The 23,069-nt window shown below is 36.7% G+C and overlaps 1 protein-coding gene across 2 annotated transcripts in view; it reads right to left on the reverse strand.

Annotated features, from left to right (window-relative positions):
• The window catches only part of PITPNC1 (phosphatidylinositol transfer protein cytoplasmic 1), an 88,399-nt gene that overhangs the window by 45,750 nt on the left and 19,580 nt on the right, over positions 1 to 23,069 (reverse strand). Inside the window, exon 1 of one of the 2 annotated variants that reach the window (XM_075518727.1) lies at positions 2,714 to 2,854. Coding sequence is in view for 1 of the 2 variants with exons in the window: in XM_075518728.1 (XP_075374843.1) it covers positions 2,714 to 2,862 (149 nt within the window). In the remaining variant the exon portion in view is untranslated. Of the gene's footprint in view, positions 1 to 2,713; positions 2,863 to 23,069 lie in introns of those variants that run through there. The other variant, XM_075518728.1, reaches the window with a different exon arrangement.

Raw genomic sequence — 23,069 nt, forward strand, 5'->3', positions numbered from 1 at the left:
ATTAAGGCTTATTTAACCATGATCTAGCTACACATAAATATTGTATTTGTCCAGAGGCAAAATGCAGATATTAGTACATTATCTAAAGATTCAAAGTCAAGTGCATTGACTTTTGCTCTTTGATGACACTGCTCAAAACCAGAATCTTCTTTACATAAACCTTTCTTGCATACAGTCTTTTAAGCAGCATTTTACATACTGCATAATAGACTTCACTGTATCAGATCTTTTGTTCATTTTGTCAGCCTCTGTCAGCGTCTTTTTATGACTATCTCTCTGCTCCCTCCCTTTCCCCTGCTAAACTTTACTCTGATGCCTAAATAATAAATACCAGAGGACGCAGACTTTCGGCTTCTGAAAACAATGCTCCAGCAGGAGAGATGAGGCAGTAAACAATTCTGAATATAACTAAGGCTTACCCTGACACTAGAAAATTTTACTAGTAATGTTTTAGCTAACATACAGCTGCTCATTTGCTTTTTGTTTGTTATTGTTGTTTTTAGCGTATTTGCCTGTCTACCTATCTTCGCCGGTACAGCACATCTCCAAAGCAAGTAATTTTATGAGCAAAACACACGTTATACTCAGAGTTGCCAGCAAGTCACAGTCATAGACACACATGAATTGTTTCAAGGGTCCATTCAGAGAAAGAAAATATAGTATTTCTATTTTAGCAGCACTGGTATCTGTGGATCACATTCTCTTTGTTGGGGGATTTTTGGGGTTTGGGGTTTTTTTTTTATTTCTTCCTTCCCCAGATGAAGTTCAGTCTTTCAGTACGTGGGGACGAAGTGTTTCTTAAAGGCATTCTGGCTGAAACCATTGGTAAGTAAGAAGACCCTCTGCAAGAATTAAAGTATTAGCAGGCAAGAAAAGATAAGTGAAAATAATGCACAAATCTTTCCAAGAAACCATCACTGAAATATGTAAGCTCAAATTTCTTCAGGAGAGATCTGTACAGAGCAAAATAAAGTGAAGCAAAGCTAGCAAGTTTATTAGGGTGGTGGACCTTGGAAGAAGAAAGATGAGGGAGAGAACTGTGCTGATGTTAAGGAGTCCTGTTCCGCAAGGCACGCAGGCAGGCAGAAAAGTTTTCAGCACATCTTGTATGGCAGCATGTCTCCTTGAGTGAAGTCTTCCAGAGAGATCCTGGCCTCCCAGCAAAACCTACAGTTACCTGAAACCTTGCTGATCCTTTCCACAAAGCTTTAATAGTACTGGAATAGCCGGTGGTATCGTGACACCAAAACCAGATTCAAATAGCAAAGCTGGTAATGATTATCAAGGAGTATTCGTAATTATCATTAAACTCAGTGAGCCTGACTTCAAGCATCCACCATAGCTTTCGGTAAACTTCCCAAGTTGTTGTAGGCACACAGATACTCTTTGTCAATGTTCGTACCCGTCTTTGACTAAGAGATCCTTTGTTCTGTTGCCTGCACTACCAGAAACTACATGCTTCCCAAGTATGTCTTGTGTGTGCTTTCTAGGACACAGTCCTTGCGGTTATTCTGAATTACCCTAAAGTGGGAATTCTGAATATGCTCTTCAGTACTTAAAGCCTTATCTCTTTTTAACATGAAGGAAAGAAATAGCCAGAAACAGAAAAAACTCAAACTTCTGGGATCTCTACAACAGGAACATATTTATTGATTTTTCCCCAAGTCCTGTATCTAGCCTGTGAGAGAGCAGAATTACAATCACAATAATATTAAATGTTGGCAAGAGATATATATATATTATTGGACTCTGTGTGTGTGTGTGCAACATTACTGGTGATTCAATTTAGCCCGAGTTAAGGATAGATATGTCAGGATGGCAGTGGAGGAGTAACTTGCAATGTAGAAGCAATAGCTATAGTGTTTCTATGCCCACTATGGAATGCTGCAGAGCATAAGTTTAATAACAGGCTCAGGGGAATAGAAGAACACCAGAAAAGCAGCAATACTTCATTAGATCAGCAGTAATAAAAATGGGAACAGATTGAGCAATACATTTCATAGGACACAAAAAAAATATATATTTTAAAACATCTCCAGCCTTTGAGTGTGGAGGCATTGACTCTCAGCAGTATAATTTCACCATAGGAAGAGACACATATTTCACTTTAAGAAATGATGGAACATTTGGGAAACAAAAGCAATTTTTTCCATCATGTCTTTAAACTTATTATTTTGGTACAGAAAGTCATCATTGTACAAGCCTAATGGTGATTCATAATGTCAATTAACTTTGCTGAGGCAAATCTTTTGTCACCAAAAATGGAGTACTGGCTTTGTGACATTATTATGAAGCGAGAAACCCTTAAATAATTTTAGTGGTTTGGTTTTGGTTTTATGGTGAGGGTGAGGTGTTTGGGTTTTTTGCTTTTTAGTTTGTTTGTTTGCTTGGTTTTCCCCCCATAATTCTGGAAAACAGAATGACAAACAGTTAAGTGTAGAAGAAAACAAAAAGTTCTGATTTTCAGTACATCCTTAACATCAAGTTATAATTCGTTCTCTTGGTGAAGATAATCTAGAAGAAATGACAACTAATCTCTCTATTTCAAGTCACCGGTCTAGCCCACCTTCCTTCTTCCTACAGCTACCAGGAAGCGGCATGTATTCGTGGGAACACGTTCTACTTGAAACAGAAAGGCTAGTGGCTGGAAGGGATATTCCTCGCAAATTTTTATTACAGCCCACGCTGAGAGAAACAGTGTTATTGCACTTGCCTGTTGAGATAGACCCGTTTTTCTGTTAGCTGACCATTGCCATGATTTGGATCTTCATAGGGTTCATTCTGCACCACTTCCACACCTTCACCTCGGTCACTCTGCTCATGGCTATGCTTGCTTATCATGTACAGCTGTCCAATTCTGTACTGCAAAGCACAATCAAGAACAATGTATTAGCTTTATGTAATACACGTATTCAAAAGCCAATGTCATACAATGATACAGCGGTACGTGCAAATAAAAGGCAATTCAAGGGCGAAAACCAGTATTTTGCAGCTTCATTTAGACCTATGAGTCAGGGTCCTCCCATTATCTTAAGTCCAGGGTGTCACTTGTGGAAAAAATACGAAAAAACTGTTTGTATACAGATGTAAGGAATCAGGCCAGCCCTTTATTTTCAGCCTGTATTTGTAAATACATAAGTTAAGCATAAATAAACAATTGATCTACTGCTTCCATGTGCTGACATACAAGGGGATTTTAATCTGCAGGTGAACTCTAAAAATTCTATGGACACAAGATTCTCCTGTCATGCCAACACGATGCCAAATAATGAAGCCCTGCAAAAAGATTCAGGAGAATTATCGCTGATCCACAGAAATAGGAGTGCCAGCTCTTAAGAAAAAACCCATGTAGACGCTAAGTCCTTCGAAAAAGAAGTTTGAGACAAGTGATTTGGCAATATTATTAAAATTAATTTAAGCACTTAAATGATCCTTTTTCTATAGGTTCGAGTTACTTAGGAAGCCAAAACCCAGCAGGGTTGACCCAACATTGCTATCACAGAAAAATAAATTGTTGTACCGGCAATTGATTTTTTTTCTCAGTATGTCTGCATCTGCACCAGGGCTTTTCCCTCCAGAAAAATATAACAAAAAGTACATCCTTGAACCTTCATTAGCAAAGATTTTAGAGTAAAATTGTACTTTCCCATACATTTTTCTGGTCTGAGATTTTATTCTCACTTTAGTCTTTTCCACATTCTTCAACGTACTATGGTTCTTACAAGAAATTGTCTTTGGACCTATCCAGTTTTCTCCATTTGGATCCCTCTCTCTCCCAAAGTAATTTATTTAGGCATATACATGCTAATCACTTCAATCACATCAATCACTTCAAATACAAAGAACAACCTGTTAATTTAGAGAATAGCTGAGCACACAAGCTGCCAAGTACTCACTCAGCATAAGCAAACAAAAGCGTAGTGACAGTCTGACCTCAGAAAACTCTACGAGATTCTTGTGGTTATTACATATTATAAACAGCAATCCTATCGCAGACTTTAAAAAGCCCAAAAAGCCCAAATCAAAAAAGCAATTAGCTGGGAAAAAAACCCCAAACCATCACAGACCTTGTTAACAACTGCCAACAAGACAGTCTTACTAAACAGAACGATAAGGAATAGGATGATGGCGGGCTCTCTACCAAAGTTCTTTAAATTCCACATAACCCCATTTCATTCCCCTGCAGCAGGCAGGCCACAAGAAGGTAAGAAATTTAGAACTTGCATCTTGCAGGATCATTTGCTTCGAGGACAGGGATTTCCCTTCTCCTAGTGCTGAATGGAGATCTCCTACTTCCTTGCCAGCCACACACTATAACAGTGAAGCAAATTATTTGCATCAAAAAAGTGCCTTTCAGCTGATAATTCCAAAGTACAAAAAATGCCTCAAGTTTATAAAAAGGTTCTTGAAGGGCAAAAGGGTCCTCTGAGGGGGGGATGAGGTACCTTGGATCTAGTCTCTTTTCCTCTAATCTAATTAGGTAATTTCAGTGGATTCCTTTCCCATTACCTTTCTTCAAATGTCTCCTCACAGTGAAGAACATAACCCACTCTTAAAACTTGTTGGAACTAGTAAAAAAGAGGAGCAGGAGAAAAAGAAGATACAATTGTCACAAAACTAGCAAGTGTCATATGGGTCAGGTCAATTAATTGTGCAAATGTGACCCTTGCAACATTTGAAAAAAAAATCGGTAAATCTCTGCATAAGTGCTGGCTATGCAACTCAGAGGTGCCTGGAAATTTCAGTGTTACACACATAATGCTTCTTCCTCTCCTTTCTTCTCTTAATTGGTGAGAATTGATGGCCTTTTTTTTTTTTTATTAGAATGATCATTCTTTCTCTTTATATCCTATATAACTTTGGAGAATCTACTCTCTCACTACATAGAAATGTTCCTAAGATTCACTAAAATGATAAGCAGAATAATGCTCTTTAAACAATTTGATGCTGGCACTATCTCCTGCCGATATATTCAGCTTTCTCATCTATGGTACCTCTTTCACACAAAATGTCCCCATTTAAGAGATAAGCCCTAAAATTATTTTTCTTGCTAATCCAGTTAACTACCTTAGTCTCTACTGGATCCTTTTCTTCTCTGTCTCATCATATTTAAACATTTCTTCTTAATCTTCAAGGCTCTGAAGAGCTGCAGTCCTCACACACACCTTTTAACTAATTCCATGAAAAATTGTCTTCTCTTTTTCACTAAGAATAAATTAATGCACTGGTACACAGCCAAGGCAAAGTTTGTGGACAGAAGCAGTATATTTTATTTGATCAACTAGTACCGATGGAAAAAGGAGAACTTTCAGGCACATGAAGCTGTTCTGTAGGTCTGATATCAAAGCAACATACTTCAAAGTTGAATGCAAGTTGAGAAAAAATGCTTTGCCTTTAATTAGATATGTATCAATTAGACCACCTGAGAGTAAAGATTCTTACTGCCTGTGGAGTGATAAGGATGTTAGAAAAGAGGAGAGGTGATAAGGTGCTTATCTTCTAATGGAAAGAAAGAGATCAGTAATTTATAGCCTGTGGAACATGAAAAGGTTAGGTGAGGAGAGGGGAGAGGAATTACAATTTGCCATAAAGCCAATATTTCTATTGAGATCTCTATTGAGATTTTTGTTATCCCATAAAGTTATGACTTTTAGTTGCCATGGACATCTCTGGAAAGTGTTTCGTGCTTGCACATATCACTGCATGCTTTGATTTCCTACTTCCATGTAGTCCTTTGCAATTTTGCTCTCAGATTCAATGGTCAAATGAAGACCTCTCAGTTTCTGCTGGAAATATTGGCTCAGAAACATCAAGATGAATGTACGTTCACAGTGAAAACTAACAATGGGGTTGTCCTAAAGCATTCATTTGCTCCAGCATCACGAATCAGAGATATCCACCTATAACACCACCACGTTTTGCTAACGGAGATTGTTGTTCTTCCATGGACCCATACTACCATAAAATGCTAGCAAAATATCAAATCACAAAGACTGTAAATCAATCTGAGTACATGGTTAAGAGTGGCTAAGCTGCGTACCCGCTGCACTCTTCAGATGATTATCAGTGTTGTCAAGTAGAAATTGCTTTACAGATGTTGCACAGTCAGTGCTTAAAGAAAGGTTCTGCTTCTCTGATGGGACTCAAAATCACACACACTCCAATTATACCAAGATCTCACAGAAGGTATCCAAGGCAGCGCAGCATGGCGCTTCTCACCTGGGAGACGCTGAAGAAAACAGAAGGCACCACAACTGGTGCTGGACAGCAATTCTGCAGGAATCTTATCGCTATTCGCCTCTCCCCGGGCAATGACTTTCCATACCTATGGATCTGACACCAGTCAAGTGGAAATACCCTCCTTTCACAACTATTGAAATGACTGTGCAGTCCTGCTAGAAAGCAGCTGTATTCTGCAAAAGAAACATACTTTTACACGTACTTCAAAGTAGCTAACTTAGCTCCTTTGTGAGCTACTCATTTGTTTTTATCTGGTTTATAAAATTTTAATATCATTCCAAAACAGGATGAAAAAAAGAGTTAACTTCCAAAATTACAGTACTTTACTAAACTGGAGAGTACACAACTATTATTTCAGATAAAATAACTGTTTTAAAAGTGTATGTTTATATTTACATGAATAAAGTCCAAAGCAAAGATGTGTCTTTCAGAACTTGCTGAAATTTAAATGCCTGAAAAAAAGTCACAGCTTTTTCTAAGTTCCTATCAATATTGTGGAGAAATATCACTTAAGAAACATTTTACGGCAGTAAATACTACTCATTATTCCTGCAAGGGTAAACTGATGTGCCACTATTATTTATGTTGCTCTATCACAATCTGAATTTTTGTGTTCTTAGCTGTAAGACAATTTTCCAAGACCATATACTGTTTCAAGGAAGTTAGTAAAATTTCACGCAATGGTACCTGATCTGAATTTGGTTCTGGAGAAAAGCTCTTTGTTTGAAAACTCTTCAGTTTAATAGGGGAAAATTTCTTCAGTATCAAAGGCAGAACTTCAACAAACAAATGCACTGAATGTGGAGTTAAGAGATTTCTAAGGATATTCCTGTGTAGCTTTTGTAGGAGACTTGATGTTTCTCAACTCCTAATGAGTTAGACATTGTCTCAGTGGTGACTTCTCTTTTCCTTCAACAGGCAGATGGTGTTTGCCTATTGGGAGTTTAGTCATACAAGAAACAAATTTTGTATTAGCAACAGCATAATGATGGTCAATCTGATTTTGTTTAAAATTATGTGAGACCAAAATCACCTTTTTGGTGTTCTTGAGACAGGAGGGGGGGAGGGGGAAGAAAAAAAAAATAAAAGAAAAAAAGGGGGGTCCACCCTACACATCTTTCATTTGTAGAACTCCCATTGTCTTAAGCAGAAGCTGTACAAGAAATCCTTGTACAAACACGTCTGAATTTTTTTCAGCCTGACCAACTATGCTCAGTTTTTGATCTAATACTAGCCTTAGAGTACAACCTTTCAAACTTCATGTGGAATGCAAGAAGTAACATTCTCTCAAAGCAGAAATTATGCCAAAGCTATCCATAATCTGAAATTTTTATACCATTCCTTGAAGTTCTTATCTGAATTCTCACAGAAAATATAAAAGATTTATCATTGGCTTCATCTTATATGGCAATTCTCATATTCAAAAGAATTGTTGAACCCTTTCGTCTATATTTACTTTTCTATAACTAGACTAAACCATCAGGGATGCTGCTGCCATTTCGATGTATGCAATTTATTGTTCTAAGTCAGTAGTGAGACCCCTCCCTGCAGTTAGAAGCTAGAGTCCAGAAGATGCTGAATGTCTTTCATACCTATTAAAGGTAATCGTTGTTCAGCACACTGCATTTTCACAATGGAAAGTGCTTCTCACGCAGTGATTCATGCTAAAACATGCCAGTGGCTTCTAGTCCTGCCCTCAGAAAATTGCAAAGGTAAAACAGAAAAAAAAGAAGAAACCCAGCAACAACTAAACTGAAACAGCTCTGTACTTGTGCACAAATGTGCTCCTTTGCAGAGGCAGCTATAAAGGGCACAATCCTGCCTCCATTGATGGCAATAGGTGTTTTGCCATTGACCTCAATTTAGTAAAGATTTACTTCTAGCAAGATAAGATAATGAATCAACTTCATCGTCAGTTGTATCTGTCTAGCTACACTGAATCCAAGGACATGGATATGGCAAAGCAGTAGCAATTTGATTAAGGAATTCTGATTTATAGAATGCTATCTCATTAATAGAAAACAATCTTAAAACTGACTGATATGTTTCTGATTTATTTTCAAGTCACAGTCTGTGGAAGACTCTTTGTGTGCTCCTTGGTGAATGTGTTCCAAGACTTCATTTCAGGCCTTTTTTTTTTTTTTTGTACTAAAAGGATTAATAGGAATAATATTCAGCACTTGTATAATGATTTCCATGTTTAGAATTATTTAAAACAAGTTCTGATTATTCCTCAAAGTACCACCATGACACAAGCATGGTGATCCCCAGGTAAGTGACTTGTCCAAACATGCATAGCCCCACATTGCCATAAATATGAAAAGTTTACAGTTAGATATTGAAGACAGGCAAAGAAAGCATTATCCTTCTTTTATATTTGATTAATTGAAACAGAAATTAAATTAATACCTCAACCTTAAAAAAGACATCTGTGATAGAAAGGGAATTTAACCTCAATCTAGTGATTTCCAGCTCAGTGCTTTTACCACAAGACACACCTGTAATTTTTTTTTAAATTCTAAACAGTAATTACTTAAACAGAAGTGGTTTCTCTTATCTCACTTACTGACTATAAATCCTTCATGTTGTTATTAGACATCATTCTGTCTGCCTTCTGAAATGGGCAAAGCCTAATGCACCCTCATGCTCATCCGGAGGTTGAAGCAGAGCCCTCACATAGAACACCAAGATTGTGCCTTCTGATCCCCATAATTGTGTAGATGATGATTCATAGCTATTAAGAATAATTTAAGAAAAATCTTTTCCATGACACAAGCTCCAGGTTCTGACAAGGTGATTTGCTTTCCTTGTTATTAACATTCCTAGGTTGGTTTTAACGAGCGTAGAGGAATGTACAATGTGCTGGTATTTGATGTTTCATGTACTGGTGGGTTTGCATTGGCTCCTCCTTCGCTTGCTTTTTGAATTAGGTTTTTGTTTTTGTTTCAGTTGGACTTCTGGCTCTCAGAAGTGAATCTCTCTCTTGCCTGGTAGTATACATTAACCACCACCTCAAGGTTTTACTGTGGGACATTGCTATGGAGGGAAATCAGTCAGACTTCTAAGCATTGCAGAGTTAGAAAACATTTTGCCACTGAAATAATCATTCTCTTTGCCTAGATAGCCATGTGCAGGAAAAAAATAAGCTCACTGTAAATTTGAACTTGGAAGTCTCTCTTACGTAGCATAACTTAGCAGTGTGAAGGTAGCAGTTTGTATTTCTAAAATAGTGATTTTCCTGGTAAAATAACTACATTGTGGGCTAGGGTCATGTGAAAAGAGTACTGCTGGCTTTGACTGCTGGGAAAATCTGCAAGGAAAGCATGAAGAGTAAACAGAGAATGTGGAAAGGGTGTGTTCTTACAGCCCAATGTAGTGCCTCGCAGAGATACCCGGACTACCACCGAATCAATATTAGATCTCCTTTAGCCTGGCTGAATAGCAGTGTGGAGTCTACACTAATACATTATTTGACTTCTAGTTTCTAAGCTAAGATGCTTAGAGCAAACTAGGCACCTTTGCACTGCATTCTCTTTGCCATGTAGAGATATCCTAAGTGCAAAGAAGTTTTTATGAACTGTTACTTTAAAATGGCTGTCCCTGAGGCACAAATAGGAGAAAGTAGCTCAAGAAGCAAAGGCAGCTTTCTAAATTACTGCCTTCAAAAGCAAACCTATTTTTACCTATACAAAAGATCAATCCACCTTCTGAAACAACAGAAGGATTGACTCGTTACAAGAGGTAATACCACCAAAAATCTACATGACTGACCTTGTCTAATTACAGATTATTAGTGAGGTGCCACAGCTAACTGAGTGCCATATTTCCAAGTGTCACTTTGTCTTTGGGTTGAAATACACTAGAGGTGTAGTTTGTCTTGAAAATCAGTTGTAGGAAGCACCTGAATTGAACAACAAGGCAACACAGGAAAACCCAGCAATGAGAAAAATGTGCACAGAAGAAAGAGAAGCCATATGAGAAATCAAGACGGTATTCACTAACAACCAGTGGGAGAAATAATAAATGCAAGAGAATTAATGTTAAATATGTCAAAGGGTTATTTTGTCTATAGATGATTTTAAGTGATTAATGCTATTACTACTCAGGACAGTAATCTGTGTAAAACTTCCCACACTAATTGAATAGTAAACATTAAATTCCTGGCAAAATGCTGTCCCTATTACAGGTTGTCCATTGCTTCATTACAGTAGAAATGAGGGAACCGACCTTGCCTGTGTAGTAGTTTGCCAGTCTAGTAGTCCTTAGACTAAATTAAAGCTACGACAGGAAAACACAGAATGAGCTGTCAGGAAGGCAACAGTGCTTTCTGAACGAGCATACAATGAATGGTTTAAAGTAATTTCATTTAAAAAAACCAGCCAGATTAAGAAGGTCTATAGAAAGCTTAGCAGGAAGGCTATAATAGCAACTATAAACATCTAGGTCCTAAAATTTGAATGTAAATATGATGCACTGTTGTGATTTGAGGCCCTAGAAAACCATACTAGTCATTTAGTGGTATAAATGTCACTTACCCTAGTAATACATAAAGAATCTCACTAGTTAAAGTTTAGAGTTGAACTTGAAATTTTTCTTTCAGTTAATTCCTGCATGCATCTGTGATTCATAATGCACTATACACCTGCTGATTTGCACCAGCAGTCTTCTTTAGTATTGCCCAAATTCATGGGAACATGCTTTTGTAGCCTCACAAACAAAGAGTTGCAGCAGGAACAGTTGACTTCTACACGCTGTGAAGTGCAATTCTTACTGCTTTCACGTTTGCTTTGCCTTTTCAAGGAAGAAATTACATCCTTAAGATACTTCATCTGTTTAAATTCATCTGTTTAAATTCTTATGAATGACAGTTCAGCAACAACATATTGGATGTTCAGAAAGACAATATTCTCCTCTAGTATTTTCAGCTAAAGAAACATGGCCTACTCTAAATTTGCAGTGTCCTGGTGCATAATGGCTTACAACCTAAATGAGCAATACTGAAATCAACAGGAGCAGGTCCAGATCTGTGGTTAATAGGTATACAGTGAAAATTAAAATAAATGAAAATTAAGTTGCAAATTTCCAGCTTTCATGCAAGTGTTTGGCCAAATATAGCTCATGTCCTGTTCAAATGGTAGTAATTTTATGTTTCTACACCAGCTGTGCTATTGAAAAAAGCCAGCTGTTTATCCTGAGTGTACAAGCTCATACAATTTTTAAGAATCAGTTTTTATTAACAATATTTTACAGTGAGTCATCTGGTTAAATTTTTCAACCGTTTACACTATGTGCTTTTTACACAAATACCGATAATATTCTATTATTTAGATTTATGAAGATACATACATTTCCTACAAAGGATGCACATAAATTTTCAGGAGGTTGTCTAAAATGTCTTCTGTTCACAAAACCAGAAAGAACAGCTAAAAGGGACTTATTATGTCGCTTAACCACTTATAACCAGGCTGTCAGTAACACATATTGAAACGCTCTTTGCATCTACTGTTCTCTCTTTATGAATACCTGCCTCTGATTAAGCCACAAATATGTCATGCCTTAATTGCAGCTTATTGTTTTCAGGCACAATTCACTTTGCCTTACAGTGCAAAACTGGTTTGATAACTATCAAATACTATCGATGTTTTTCCTAAGTCAATACAAAAGCATATTTTATTTGTTAACCACAATTCATTCATAAGATTGTAGTTACTTTGAAGGCTGAAGCTCAAGGAGCTGTTCAGTAAATCTCTTAAAATTTTAACTTAGAATGCAGTAAAATGAAGTAAAACTTCGACATAATTTTTGTAGAGGTTACTAAAGTTTTTTTAGTAACCCAAACTCTTTTCCTGATATTCCAGGAAAATACTCTTTCCATTTCAGATATTCCAAGAAAAGTCAGAATGGAAAAGCGTAGACTTCCTTCTTAATCCCCGTCACTGACCCCTTCTCAGCAGCGTGCACTAGCCCTACATGCAGGGTGACACATGAATCTATTTCGCTTGCAGTGAAAAGTAACATTCTCCATGGATTAGTGGTGGTGATTGAAAAGCTTGCTTTATTAAACCGGACAGCAAAAACTCTTACATGTTTTTCCATTAAAATAAACAAGATTGGGGGGGGAAAAAAGAGAAGAAACTAAACTTGTGTGCCGTGCATATTAAACACATTTTTGTTGGCTAGAGAAAGGAAATGCTGTGGACAGCCAGACAATGCAATGCGTCAAAGGGCTTGAGCCACAAAGCTGAGTTTGAACATAAAGATTAACTTCCCTGATGTGCAGGACTTTAAAAAAATAATTTTTTTAAATTCAGCTCGGTTTAAGCTGGGAGTATTCAGAGCTGCATACTTCCTTTGACCCTTTCAAAATTCAATAGAGTGCAGAAATGGACTTGGGAGTTAAGTTTATCTTTAACTATAAATGGACCAAACATGTGTGCATCTATTCATACTTTTAGAAATTATTTTTCTCTTTTTGCACGGCTAATGGTATTTGCTTAATGTTTAAGTAGAACTTCTTTCCCCTCAGGCTACTTTTCTCTAATTACTCTTCTTCAGTAATTACTCATTTTTGTGACTTATAAAAATCTGTCTTATTCCAAAACCATCAACTTTCAAGTACAGAGAATTTGATGCTTTCAGAAAAAAATTTTGCCTGTAAACTTTGCGTTTAGAAGCACCAAAGACACTACAAAGGATTCCATGCTCTTTGTCAGAATCATAAAGGGCAATAATTCTGCAACTACATTTTTTGGCAAGTAAGTTCCTTATGATGCATTTTAGGCAATAGAATCCTGCTTATAAATGTGAAAAAGCAGAACTTTCTCAGGATACACAATATAAAATGAAAAAAAACTGAGCATCAGAATTTAGTACTTACTATTTACAACCTGAACAAGACATTCAACCTGCCTTCTGGTATCTTATTCAGAAGAAAATGAAATCTTGTTTACTACTTCCAGTGAAACAAAAATGTATTCACAGTGCAGAATATTTAATTTATCACAAATACTTAATCTTACTTTCTGATCTTCTAAAATAAAACTGACTTCAATTTGATTTTTGAAATGTACTCATTTTATGCCTGCATTCTGAAGATAAAAATAATGATAGATACAATTCTGTGTCTGCAAATAGTTGAGGTCACTCCTGCAGCTCTGTGTCCAACCTAGAGATTAGGGTGATGAAGATATTAAGGTTATCTAAAGTCATCTGATGAAAGGAAGTACGTAAGAGCAAGACTTGAATTATACAAGATGGAAATGAAGACATACTTTCGTCCTCATTCCCAGATTTATAAGATACACTGAAATCTCAAAACTAATACCAAAAAAAGATACAATTTTTCCATTTTAGTTCATTAGAACAAACATTTGCAAACTAAGTACCTATGCTATAAATCTGCAAGTGACAAAACAAATCCCATGTTGAAATAAGTCACTACCGTAGCAACTTACTACTTTTGCACTGATGCCTTTTTTACAGCGTGGAGTCTCTAATGAATGCAGTAAGCACATTTAGGGAAGAAATCTGTTTGCTTGCTGCTGACTTATGGAAAATCAAAACTGCAGCCAAGTAAACTCTTGGGCAAGAAACCTGAAGTTTGCTGCCGAAAGCAATGCAACTGTGACATCTGTGGAGTGCACATGCTGGAGAAGTGAGGATGCTCGGGACAATATGTGCCTGCCATCTAATGTCTTTGTCTAGATTAATTACAGAATACAGAACCTTCATTTAAAACTTTTCCACCTTGAAGATGCAAGTACTTTCACAATACGCAGATGAGTAGAATTGCTGCTTTCCAGCACAACAGAGAACGGAAGCTCTTACGTAAGCATAAGTTAAACTTCCAGGAAGGACCACATTCCTGACTAACTGACAGACTCCAAAGCTTCCAGATCAGACATTCTTTCAATACCACATGTAGAACAAAGGGAGGATGAAGGCAAAGAATTACTGCCAAGGGACTCTATAGGCTTAATTCAATTTTATCAGAACCCAGAAATGTGAAGCTATATGGTCTCCAGATGTTTTTAAAAGATGGTGTCACACCATTAAGCATTCTACCAGTGCTTATCTGTTTTTACTGACCAGTGTCAGATCCCAAACAAATCCTGTAAGGAAAGTCTAGAACATTACAAACACAATGAGCATCTCCTCTGGAACAGAACTTGGAAACAGTACAGAGGGAGGTACAGAAAACTACAACAAAACTGCAGATTTTAACCAATACAGAAGAATTACACAGGTTCATCCTACTTACAAAGATTAGAGAAATAAAACCTTTTAAAACATGTTGTATTTTTCTACTGCATGAATTTTAAAAATCCTGCTACTGAAATCTCAAATGCAATATTCTTTCACATGTACTTTTAATTATCATATCTGCAAAACACCAGTGAAAATTTTAAACTTGGTATCAAAATAATGCATACTGTCTGCCATAATATATTATAAATAATACAACATAACTATCCTGATGAATCCAGTAAATTGAAGAACTGCAAACCAACTTACAACAATTTCATTAAAAACTCAAACATTTATAAGGGTCCAAACATAATCCCTCAAAACTTCGCACGGTCAAAATACATCATTATAAGCATACACACAGAAAGGTAATTACCCTTCCCTAAGGCAGTTACCCTTACTAACAGAGTTAAACTGATAACGCTTGGGTTAAATGGCATATAATTTCTTGAGCTTATACAGCAAATAAGTATCTCTATATTCTGCAGAGATACCTACAGTCTTGTTATACAGGAGCTGTAGGTGATAGCTGGCAATTTATCAGTGAAGATGTGCAGCATGTAAGGGAATCCAATGCTACAAATGGAGCCTTGACAATATACCAGAGAACTAAAAAACTCTTCTAGGACATACTCCTGCCATACCTCTGCTGGATACCAGCAATAGCAGTAATGATCACCAGCAACAGCAGAAGAATGAGTAGCTCCTGGTTCTGTGCTGGGCGGTGCACTCTTCTGAAGTAGCTTGTATACCACAAGTAACAGATAAGACAATTTCTCAATACTTGTAAGTGGGAATATCTTTCTTTCTACCACAAAGAATTTTCTTTGGTGTTCAAACTTTCTGCTACAGAGAAGTTTCCAAAAGACCGCTTAAGCTGGAACAGATCCTGTTGAGTTCAATGGAAAGACTCTCCTGTTGACTCCAGAGAGCTTTGTACGTAAGTGAACAAACAGCTCTTCTGCACTTTCTACTCCAAAGTTAACCACTTCCTCATTAGTTAGAGCCAGCTGCGTCATTTGGAACGTGTCCTTTGAGTATAAGGGTTCATGGTGTATGGTAGCACCAGGGAATAAAGCTGAAAACCATAACAACAAAATGTATAAATAGATAAAGACCTCTTTATAGAGAACCTGGTTTTCTTCCTCTAGTCCTTCAGACCACAGCACAGTGCATGGCGATAGTCATGCGATTACATCTTATGCAATCTGCTGTAATCTACTATCAAATACATATGTTTAAAATGGAAAACATATAGCTCAAAGACTTTAAATGTATACACATTAGAAAAAGCTGGTTTCGTACAAAAGTCAGAGAATTAATCTGGAGCATTCTGCTGTAGACCTCAATAACTGAAAAAAACAAACAAAACCACACACACAAAAGCTAAACAAAAAAACCCTCACCATAGTCTAAAAATACAGTTAAAGATATCATTGCTTCCTTTCCTGCTACCCCACAGCCTTCTGCTACCCAAACAACAAACTCTCAAGAAGTCATTGGTTCAAACTCAGAGAGGAAGCGGTTGCTGTAGCAATGGCAACCCAATGAAAGCTCTTTGTCTAATATGGTTTTTATTTTTTATAGCATGCAGAAAGAGCAGACAGCAAGAACACAAACTTGTTGCATGCCGACATAGCTTGACCTTCCTCTAGTTCGTCATCTGCAAGTTGGTAAACTTATTACTTTTCATAAAAATAAAGAATCCGGAAAAGTTTATAGAATACTTTGACATATGCTACGTGGCTGTACATTATTCCTCAGGAAACACAAAAATATATAATTAAGGAAAAGGATGGAACAAAAGATTAAAACATGAATAAATCTCACGAAAAATGTCCATGCCCAAACTGGTCTCACAGGTCAGTCAGTAATCAAATTTTAGTCTAACATACTTTTAAATGCATATGGTTCAGTCAAACATTCATAACAGTACATAACAGTATTACTTTTAAGTTCAAACATTGCTTTTATACTGTTTTGGATGGTTTCTACTAATTCTACAGGCATGTGACTGAAGCATTTTTATGAAAGAATTTTCTATTCTAAAAACTTTATGAACTATCAGTTTTGTTAACCAGATAATTCTAAACTTTAATGTGAATACTCAGTACTTTATTCTACAGCTCAAAGGCTAGGCAAATGCATGCTGAAGAATTTCCTACCTAACAAACTTAAGTGCTCTAGTGCGCTGCTGCTCAGATTTGTTTTAATGTAAATCTCTCTTCCATGTTTGAAAACTTTTGGGGTGGGAAGGGAGGCAAAGGATGTCACACTACCTACTAGGTGTTTCCAAAACAGGGAGAGCTCCGGAATGTGGTATTTTAAGCGGGGCCTGGGGTCTGGAGTTTGTCTAGGAATATTTTAGCTAGGTAGTTGAGAGCATAGGTTTAATGGGAGCTCACAGCAAACTGTTACTGCAGGATCCACACTGTCACTTCCCAGCCACTCATTAATCTTTATAATATCCCATTCTTCCCTCGCTCACATTCACTGCATAGAATGAATACATTTGAGGAATGTTAATGGTTAATTATCCAACTTCGAAACCTAAATTCTCTATTGCTCTTTTTTTTGTTGTTGTTTTGCCTTGTGCTCGGTGTGGACTGCACAATTCTCCTGAGAAGAAGATAACCATCTGGGCAGGCAGTGCACTCTGAATTCCTCGCTGCCATGGCTGAACTGCTATCCAGCACCTCAGACAGAAAATTAAAGCTACACAGTGTCACAGCAGAGTAGGCATATTCTTCAGCTGCATCTTCCTTGATCACTGGGATTTGATATACCTGCTTCCCAATCGTGGATTATCAAGGCCAGTCCCTGCCACTGCAGACAACTAGGCTAAACAGTACTTCTTGAATCTTTTCTTCTATCCAGGCTGCATACAATTAGTTAAAAACAAATAAATTAATGCATAAAATTCTACTCTCTGATTGAAAGGATGGTAATGAGAAATTTGCTGTCTTAACTGGTCACAACTGTCACAGAGAGCCAGCTATCAGTTTGGCTCTGTGGGAAGCCTGCAGAGTTACTTCTGTTGTAGCCAAATGGTTGTCTTGCTGTAAGCACAAATGCTGACAAGTAGGGCAATATGTGGGAAGAAGTCTGGCATTTCCAGTGGGATGCATGCATGCATACAAGCAGTTACAGGTTTATATACTGAAAGTGTATCCTCTAGTTGACTACACTAAACCTGTCATGTGCCCATTCTCTTATCATGATTCTGGATAGCTCAATAGCTACCTGATGTAATCTAGATGTCCAAACAACTCACACCAAATAAACAGCTAAGATACGTAAATTAAGTTACTTAACAAAGAAAAAGTACTCCAGCTATTACAATAAAATAGAACAGATAGTGCAGTGGTCTTGAAAGTAATATTTATTGCCAAAAGGGGAAATTTTTTTTTTTTTAAATCAAAACAAATTTTTGATTGCAACTTATTTCTTTAAATTTAAATTGCAGAATCAGTAAATACTATTTAAAAATATTTAAGATGTTTAAAGTGAAGCCTGAACACAGAAGAGGCCTTAGTGTTGCAAAACAAAGTTAATTTAGGAAAAGGAAAGATGCAAGACTGCATTCAAGTCTGCTGGATGACAATACAGTGTTTTCATGTCATTTTCCCATGGCACTTAGTGATATTAAAAATACAGAGCCTGGGAAGCATGACTGATTATTGCTTTATTTTCTTATTCTTTCAATAATTTCTAACACACAAACACATAATGACCATCAAAATAGAGTACAAAAGCTTATATCTGACAACCAAATAAGCCTTCCAAAAGGGTAAACTGTGTGCTTAATTCAATTTAATTTACTGTAGGGTTAGAGCTCTTCTTTTACAACGCAGAGGACTCCCACGGCCTAGTTCTTTCTGAGTTACTGAGAACAAATAGAAGATGTGTATTATAGCACCTGAATTATAATCTGCAGAAGAGAGGAAATGAAGTAGCGAGTTTCATCTTTGGATTTGTCTTTGCTAGTTTTTCCTGTATCACCTGGCTATACTGCCTTAATGAACACCAGAGAATTCTACATATAGCAAATGTGTGTCACATAGTTCCCTCCCATTGGTACAAACCTAGCAGATCCAGCTCGCCTATCAGTCTTCCACCTTCCTCAACTTCTTTATGTACAAAATATGGTAGAGAGAAAAAGGATGACTACACAGCATCATAGATCTGATGGCCTCTTGGTGGCTTCCTAAACAAAATTTAGGAAACTTCCTGAGCTGCACTGACCACAGGACTGGGTTCAGAATCCACTCACTGCAGCTGGCTCCCTGAAGGTCACTTCATTTTCTGTGCCAGAGCTCACACAAATCGGAGAGCCAAGCTTTCTGTACACTGCCTTAATTTGCTAAGGCCGTTTTCTTAAAAAAGACCTTAGTTTTTCCTATAAGCCATAATGTATGCTACAGAAAGAGACGCAATGTACTCTTCTGTAGCCAGAAGGTTTGAATTTGAGGCTTGCTATGTATACTGTTACTCTAGTCCTCTACTCTGCCACAAAGCCCTGACAAGCCCAACTATTTGACAAATTACTTCCCTGTCATGAAGAGAGCCAGAACAACTAAAGATTCATTCATATGAATAAATGCCTATGAAGGATCAAATTCCCTAATTTTTTTTTTTTTGACCTATGGAAATGAAAGGATAGTTCAGTATTTCATGACATCAGGAAGATAAAACTAGCATTGGTTTTCCACTTACTATTAAAGGTAATCATGCAGGGCTGAAATACTATACTATTCTTTGCCATTACATTTTTAGATTTATGTTTTCTTTTTTCTTCCCCTTTCTATCTGTTGGTGAGATTTATATCACAAAACTATCAACCTTTACAAAATGGATGCTTTTATCATTGCAGCTGAGGTATTTGTGAAGTCGGTATGATGTGAAACAGTTTTCCACATTATAGTACATTTGCCACATGATTAACTGGAAGATGTCACTGCTGCATTACTATTTCATCTCTGTGAAGACATGCATTCAGGGCAACAACAGAGCACAATATGCACTTTCTCAAGCATAGAAATGCAAGCAATCCCAAAGGGAAACTTGCAGAGACATCCTTGCTTCTCCAGTCATCCGTAGATCGAATATTTCATTAAAGCCATCTGACTGACATTTCTCCTTCCAGTGACATCAGGAAGAAAAAGTGCCATTAAATGAATTCTCGGGTTACCATCGGATATTGGCTTCAAAATAATTTTCTAGATGTCACAACAACCTCTTGGAAATTGCCAAAATTGCAATTGCCCCTGCGAGAACACAAAACCATGAACAAAAATGTTATATTTTATCCTTTCAGAAATACACTAAAACATAGAAGAAATTAATCTTAGCCTCTCAGAGAACACCATCAGCTTAAAGATCTGTATGAATAGCTATTAAGCAAGAAGCTCAAAGAAGTGGAACAACCTTAAATTCTCTTGAAATGAAAGATTAGATGTGTTTTTAGGTTATATGAAGAGGATGCTGAAAGACGATGAGATTTAAGGGCTAGCAAATAACTCATCTATGAAACAACATGAAAATAATAAAAAATAATACAGACATTTACTGCAGTACAAGCTCAGCATGGACTAATTTGGCTGAATTGCGCTGTGCTACCATGGCTAGATTGTTTCCAACATGCAGGCTAACATTTGCAGATAATCCAGGTGTAGATACCTGACTGCAGTATTGCACTCAGAAGTGTACCTATACTCTTAGCTCCTTCCTAACTTTTGCTAACTTTGACTTTTATTTTATTACTATTTTTTGGAATGAAAGATAAAGGACCTTATAACTGAAGCCAGATAACCATTCTCAGCTCCTACTGATCTGTATTTGACTTGAAGACAGCCACTGCCTTAATGAATCTGGCCTAAAATATCATAAGCAGCTGGCAGTTTCACTTAACAAAATATTGCTCTGACAATGAAGCCAGTTTAGTGAATGTGTTCTGTATTTACTAGCTGTACTGTTTATATTACTAGCAACGATGTTGATACTGTAGCAGGTCATTGCCAGTTAAGTAAAACACAAGTTTATATTACCACCAACTATTTATTTTAACATTGACATAGGCAGTATATTGTGTAAATAAGTAGCAATATTCTTCTGTTAACAGAATTGTATTTAAAATTTACGCCATCAGTAAGAGTAATATGAAAATGAACCACTTACATTGAAGAGATACGTATCTAAAGTATAAGCAGAGAAAGTAACAGATTACCTATCATTAAGCTTGCTGACAAGTTCCATTAGAAGAGATTGTTCTCTTGTTGGTAACAACTCTGCTAAATTTTAGTTGCATGAATGTTTTACTGTGTCTACTTTAGGCTCAGAAAGCTGCAATCAAAATGGCTCAGGAATGCTTCAGTTGCTGGTAAGAATAACAGTAATTATTAAATAAAAAAGATTCGTTGTATTAGAAATAAATGTTATTTTTTTCCTTTAGAAGGATCTAATGCCTAGAGTGGTCTAGAAAAGGGACTTGAAATTCAACAGACATGTAGTCTTTGCATAAATACCCATCTTATGCTGTTCACGTGACAATCTATTCATATTTAGCCCCCTGGCTAAATATAAACCTTTAAATTTAAGCCTTTGCAAATACAGTTCCATACTCTCAACTGAAGCTTTTTAGAGCTTTCCAGATGAATTATCAAAATATTATGTGCTTACTGCACACTCTCAAGCCCCTCACAGATCCTACTATATATAGGATATATATTTTCCTTGTATGTTATCACACTTTTTTTCTATTGCTTATTCTCTTCTATCATATGTCATCATGTACACTTTAAATTATTATTTTATCCATTACCCTCCATTATCTCAAGCGCAGAAGTCTGCGCAGTGCATCTCAAGGTTCCAGCGCTGATGATAATACAGGAAGTGGCTCACGCGAGGCCACATAGTCAAGCTTTTTTTCCTCAGAATGTTTTAAAAGCCCTCAAAATAATGACAAACAAAAGCTATGCTTAAGGAAATCTTATCAAGCTTGTAAAGCTAAACACTCAAGAGTTAGGGAAAAATGATGGATGGCTTATTGGATATTAATGCACTTGTGTGCAGAAACACTATGGCACAGTTAAATAATTAGGTACCGCTTTTTCTCCCTTTACGAGGTAGTTACATACTACTGTAGACGATTTTACATAGGGCTTCTGCTCCATTTGCTGAAGAGCTGAAAAACATACTGGGAAAGGAAAACTGTGCCAGCTCAAGGTCATATGAATTGAAGAATCCACATCAGCGTGTATCCTCTGGGCATCACCAGCACAACAGTACCCAGTTGTGATGCGTAAGGAAGAGAAATTACAGAAATTAAGAAATCTAGGTAACACAAGGGAAATTGCTTAAACCCAAGTTCTTCACAAGCAATTGCTATCTCCTTGTTCCTCATAATCTAGGTACCCCACTTGACACAAGAGATCTGATTAAAAATACAGTAAATATTTACCAGATAGCTAAAGCTAAAGTAGCTAAAGTCAATGAGAACTGTGTTTTAAATGGGCTATGTAATTCCACTCTGAAAAATCAGGTTCCAAGTGTTAAATATTCAAAATAAGTTAATGTTTTCAACTATCATGTCTCAATACAGATGTTCGTCATCTGTAAAATTAGAAAATTTGTTCATTTTACAAAAGTGTAATGAAAATAAATTGATTAATGTTTTGTAAAACATTCAGACACTTTAATGATAAGCATCACTCAACACCATGATAGACAGTGGTTCCAACTTCAGAGATGGGTAATAAGTTACCGGAAAAAAAGACAAAAAATTATATAATGAAAAAGTGGTGTTCACTTGAGCACCACCCAGCCTTTCCAGGAACCAGTTTTATGGAAAAAACATTCAAAAAGCAGGCAAACCAAAACTGTACAGGCAATGTGAATTTTGGCATCTCCTAATTCTAAGTGCTTGCCCTTGAACCCTTAAATAATGCTTTTTAAACCAGTCTATGTTGATAAAAAAACGAAATTATAATTTCATTGCTGTTTTGGAATCTATGAAAAAGGATATAGGCTACTGAAATTTTGTAGACAGGTTGCAAATGAAATGGGTATGAACTCAGAGTGGCAGCTTGCAGAGGTACTTTTTCCTGCTTGTGCTGCCTTTTTTTTTTTTCTTTTTTTGTGGTTAAATAAAAGCATTCAGCTTTCAATTCTTATCTTTTGGATGTGTTATATTCATGCTACAGGAAACAAACATCAGTATTTTGACCCTGTGGGTTTTTTTCCTGAAAACAAGACATTAATACAGGGTAGAGTAAGCAACAGGAAAACTTCATTTTTTAAATTGGAGAAGCAGCAAAATTAATTTTGAAAGCTTCTTCGTTCAAGGCTGAAAGCCTTTGTACAAAACTTCATCCTGGAGTGATATTTTCAGCTGTAATATAGGGGTTTGTAATGGAAATGCTGACAGGCCCATAATTATGAAAGCACTAGCGGGCACCACTATAATAGTATATCAGATAGGCATACTACTTAAATTCGATACAAGGTATCAAAAGATGTTAGTGTCTGTCCTCATTAAAGCAGCACTTAAAATTCCTTTTAACCTCCATGACTCAAACTATTAA

Source organism: Mycteria americana, chromosome 16, assembly GCF_035582795.1.
Source record: "Mycteria americana isolate JAX WOST 10 ecotype Jacksonville Zoo and Gardens chromosome 16, USCA_MyAme_1.0, whole genome shotgun sequence".
NCBI lineage: Eukaryota > Metazoa > Chordata > Aves > Ciconiiformes > Ciconiidae > Mycteria > Mycteria americana.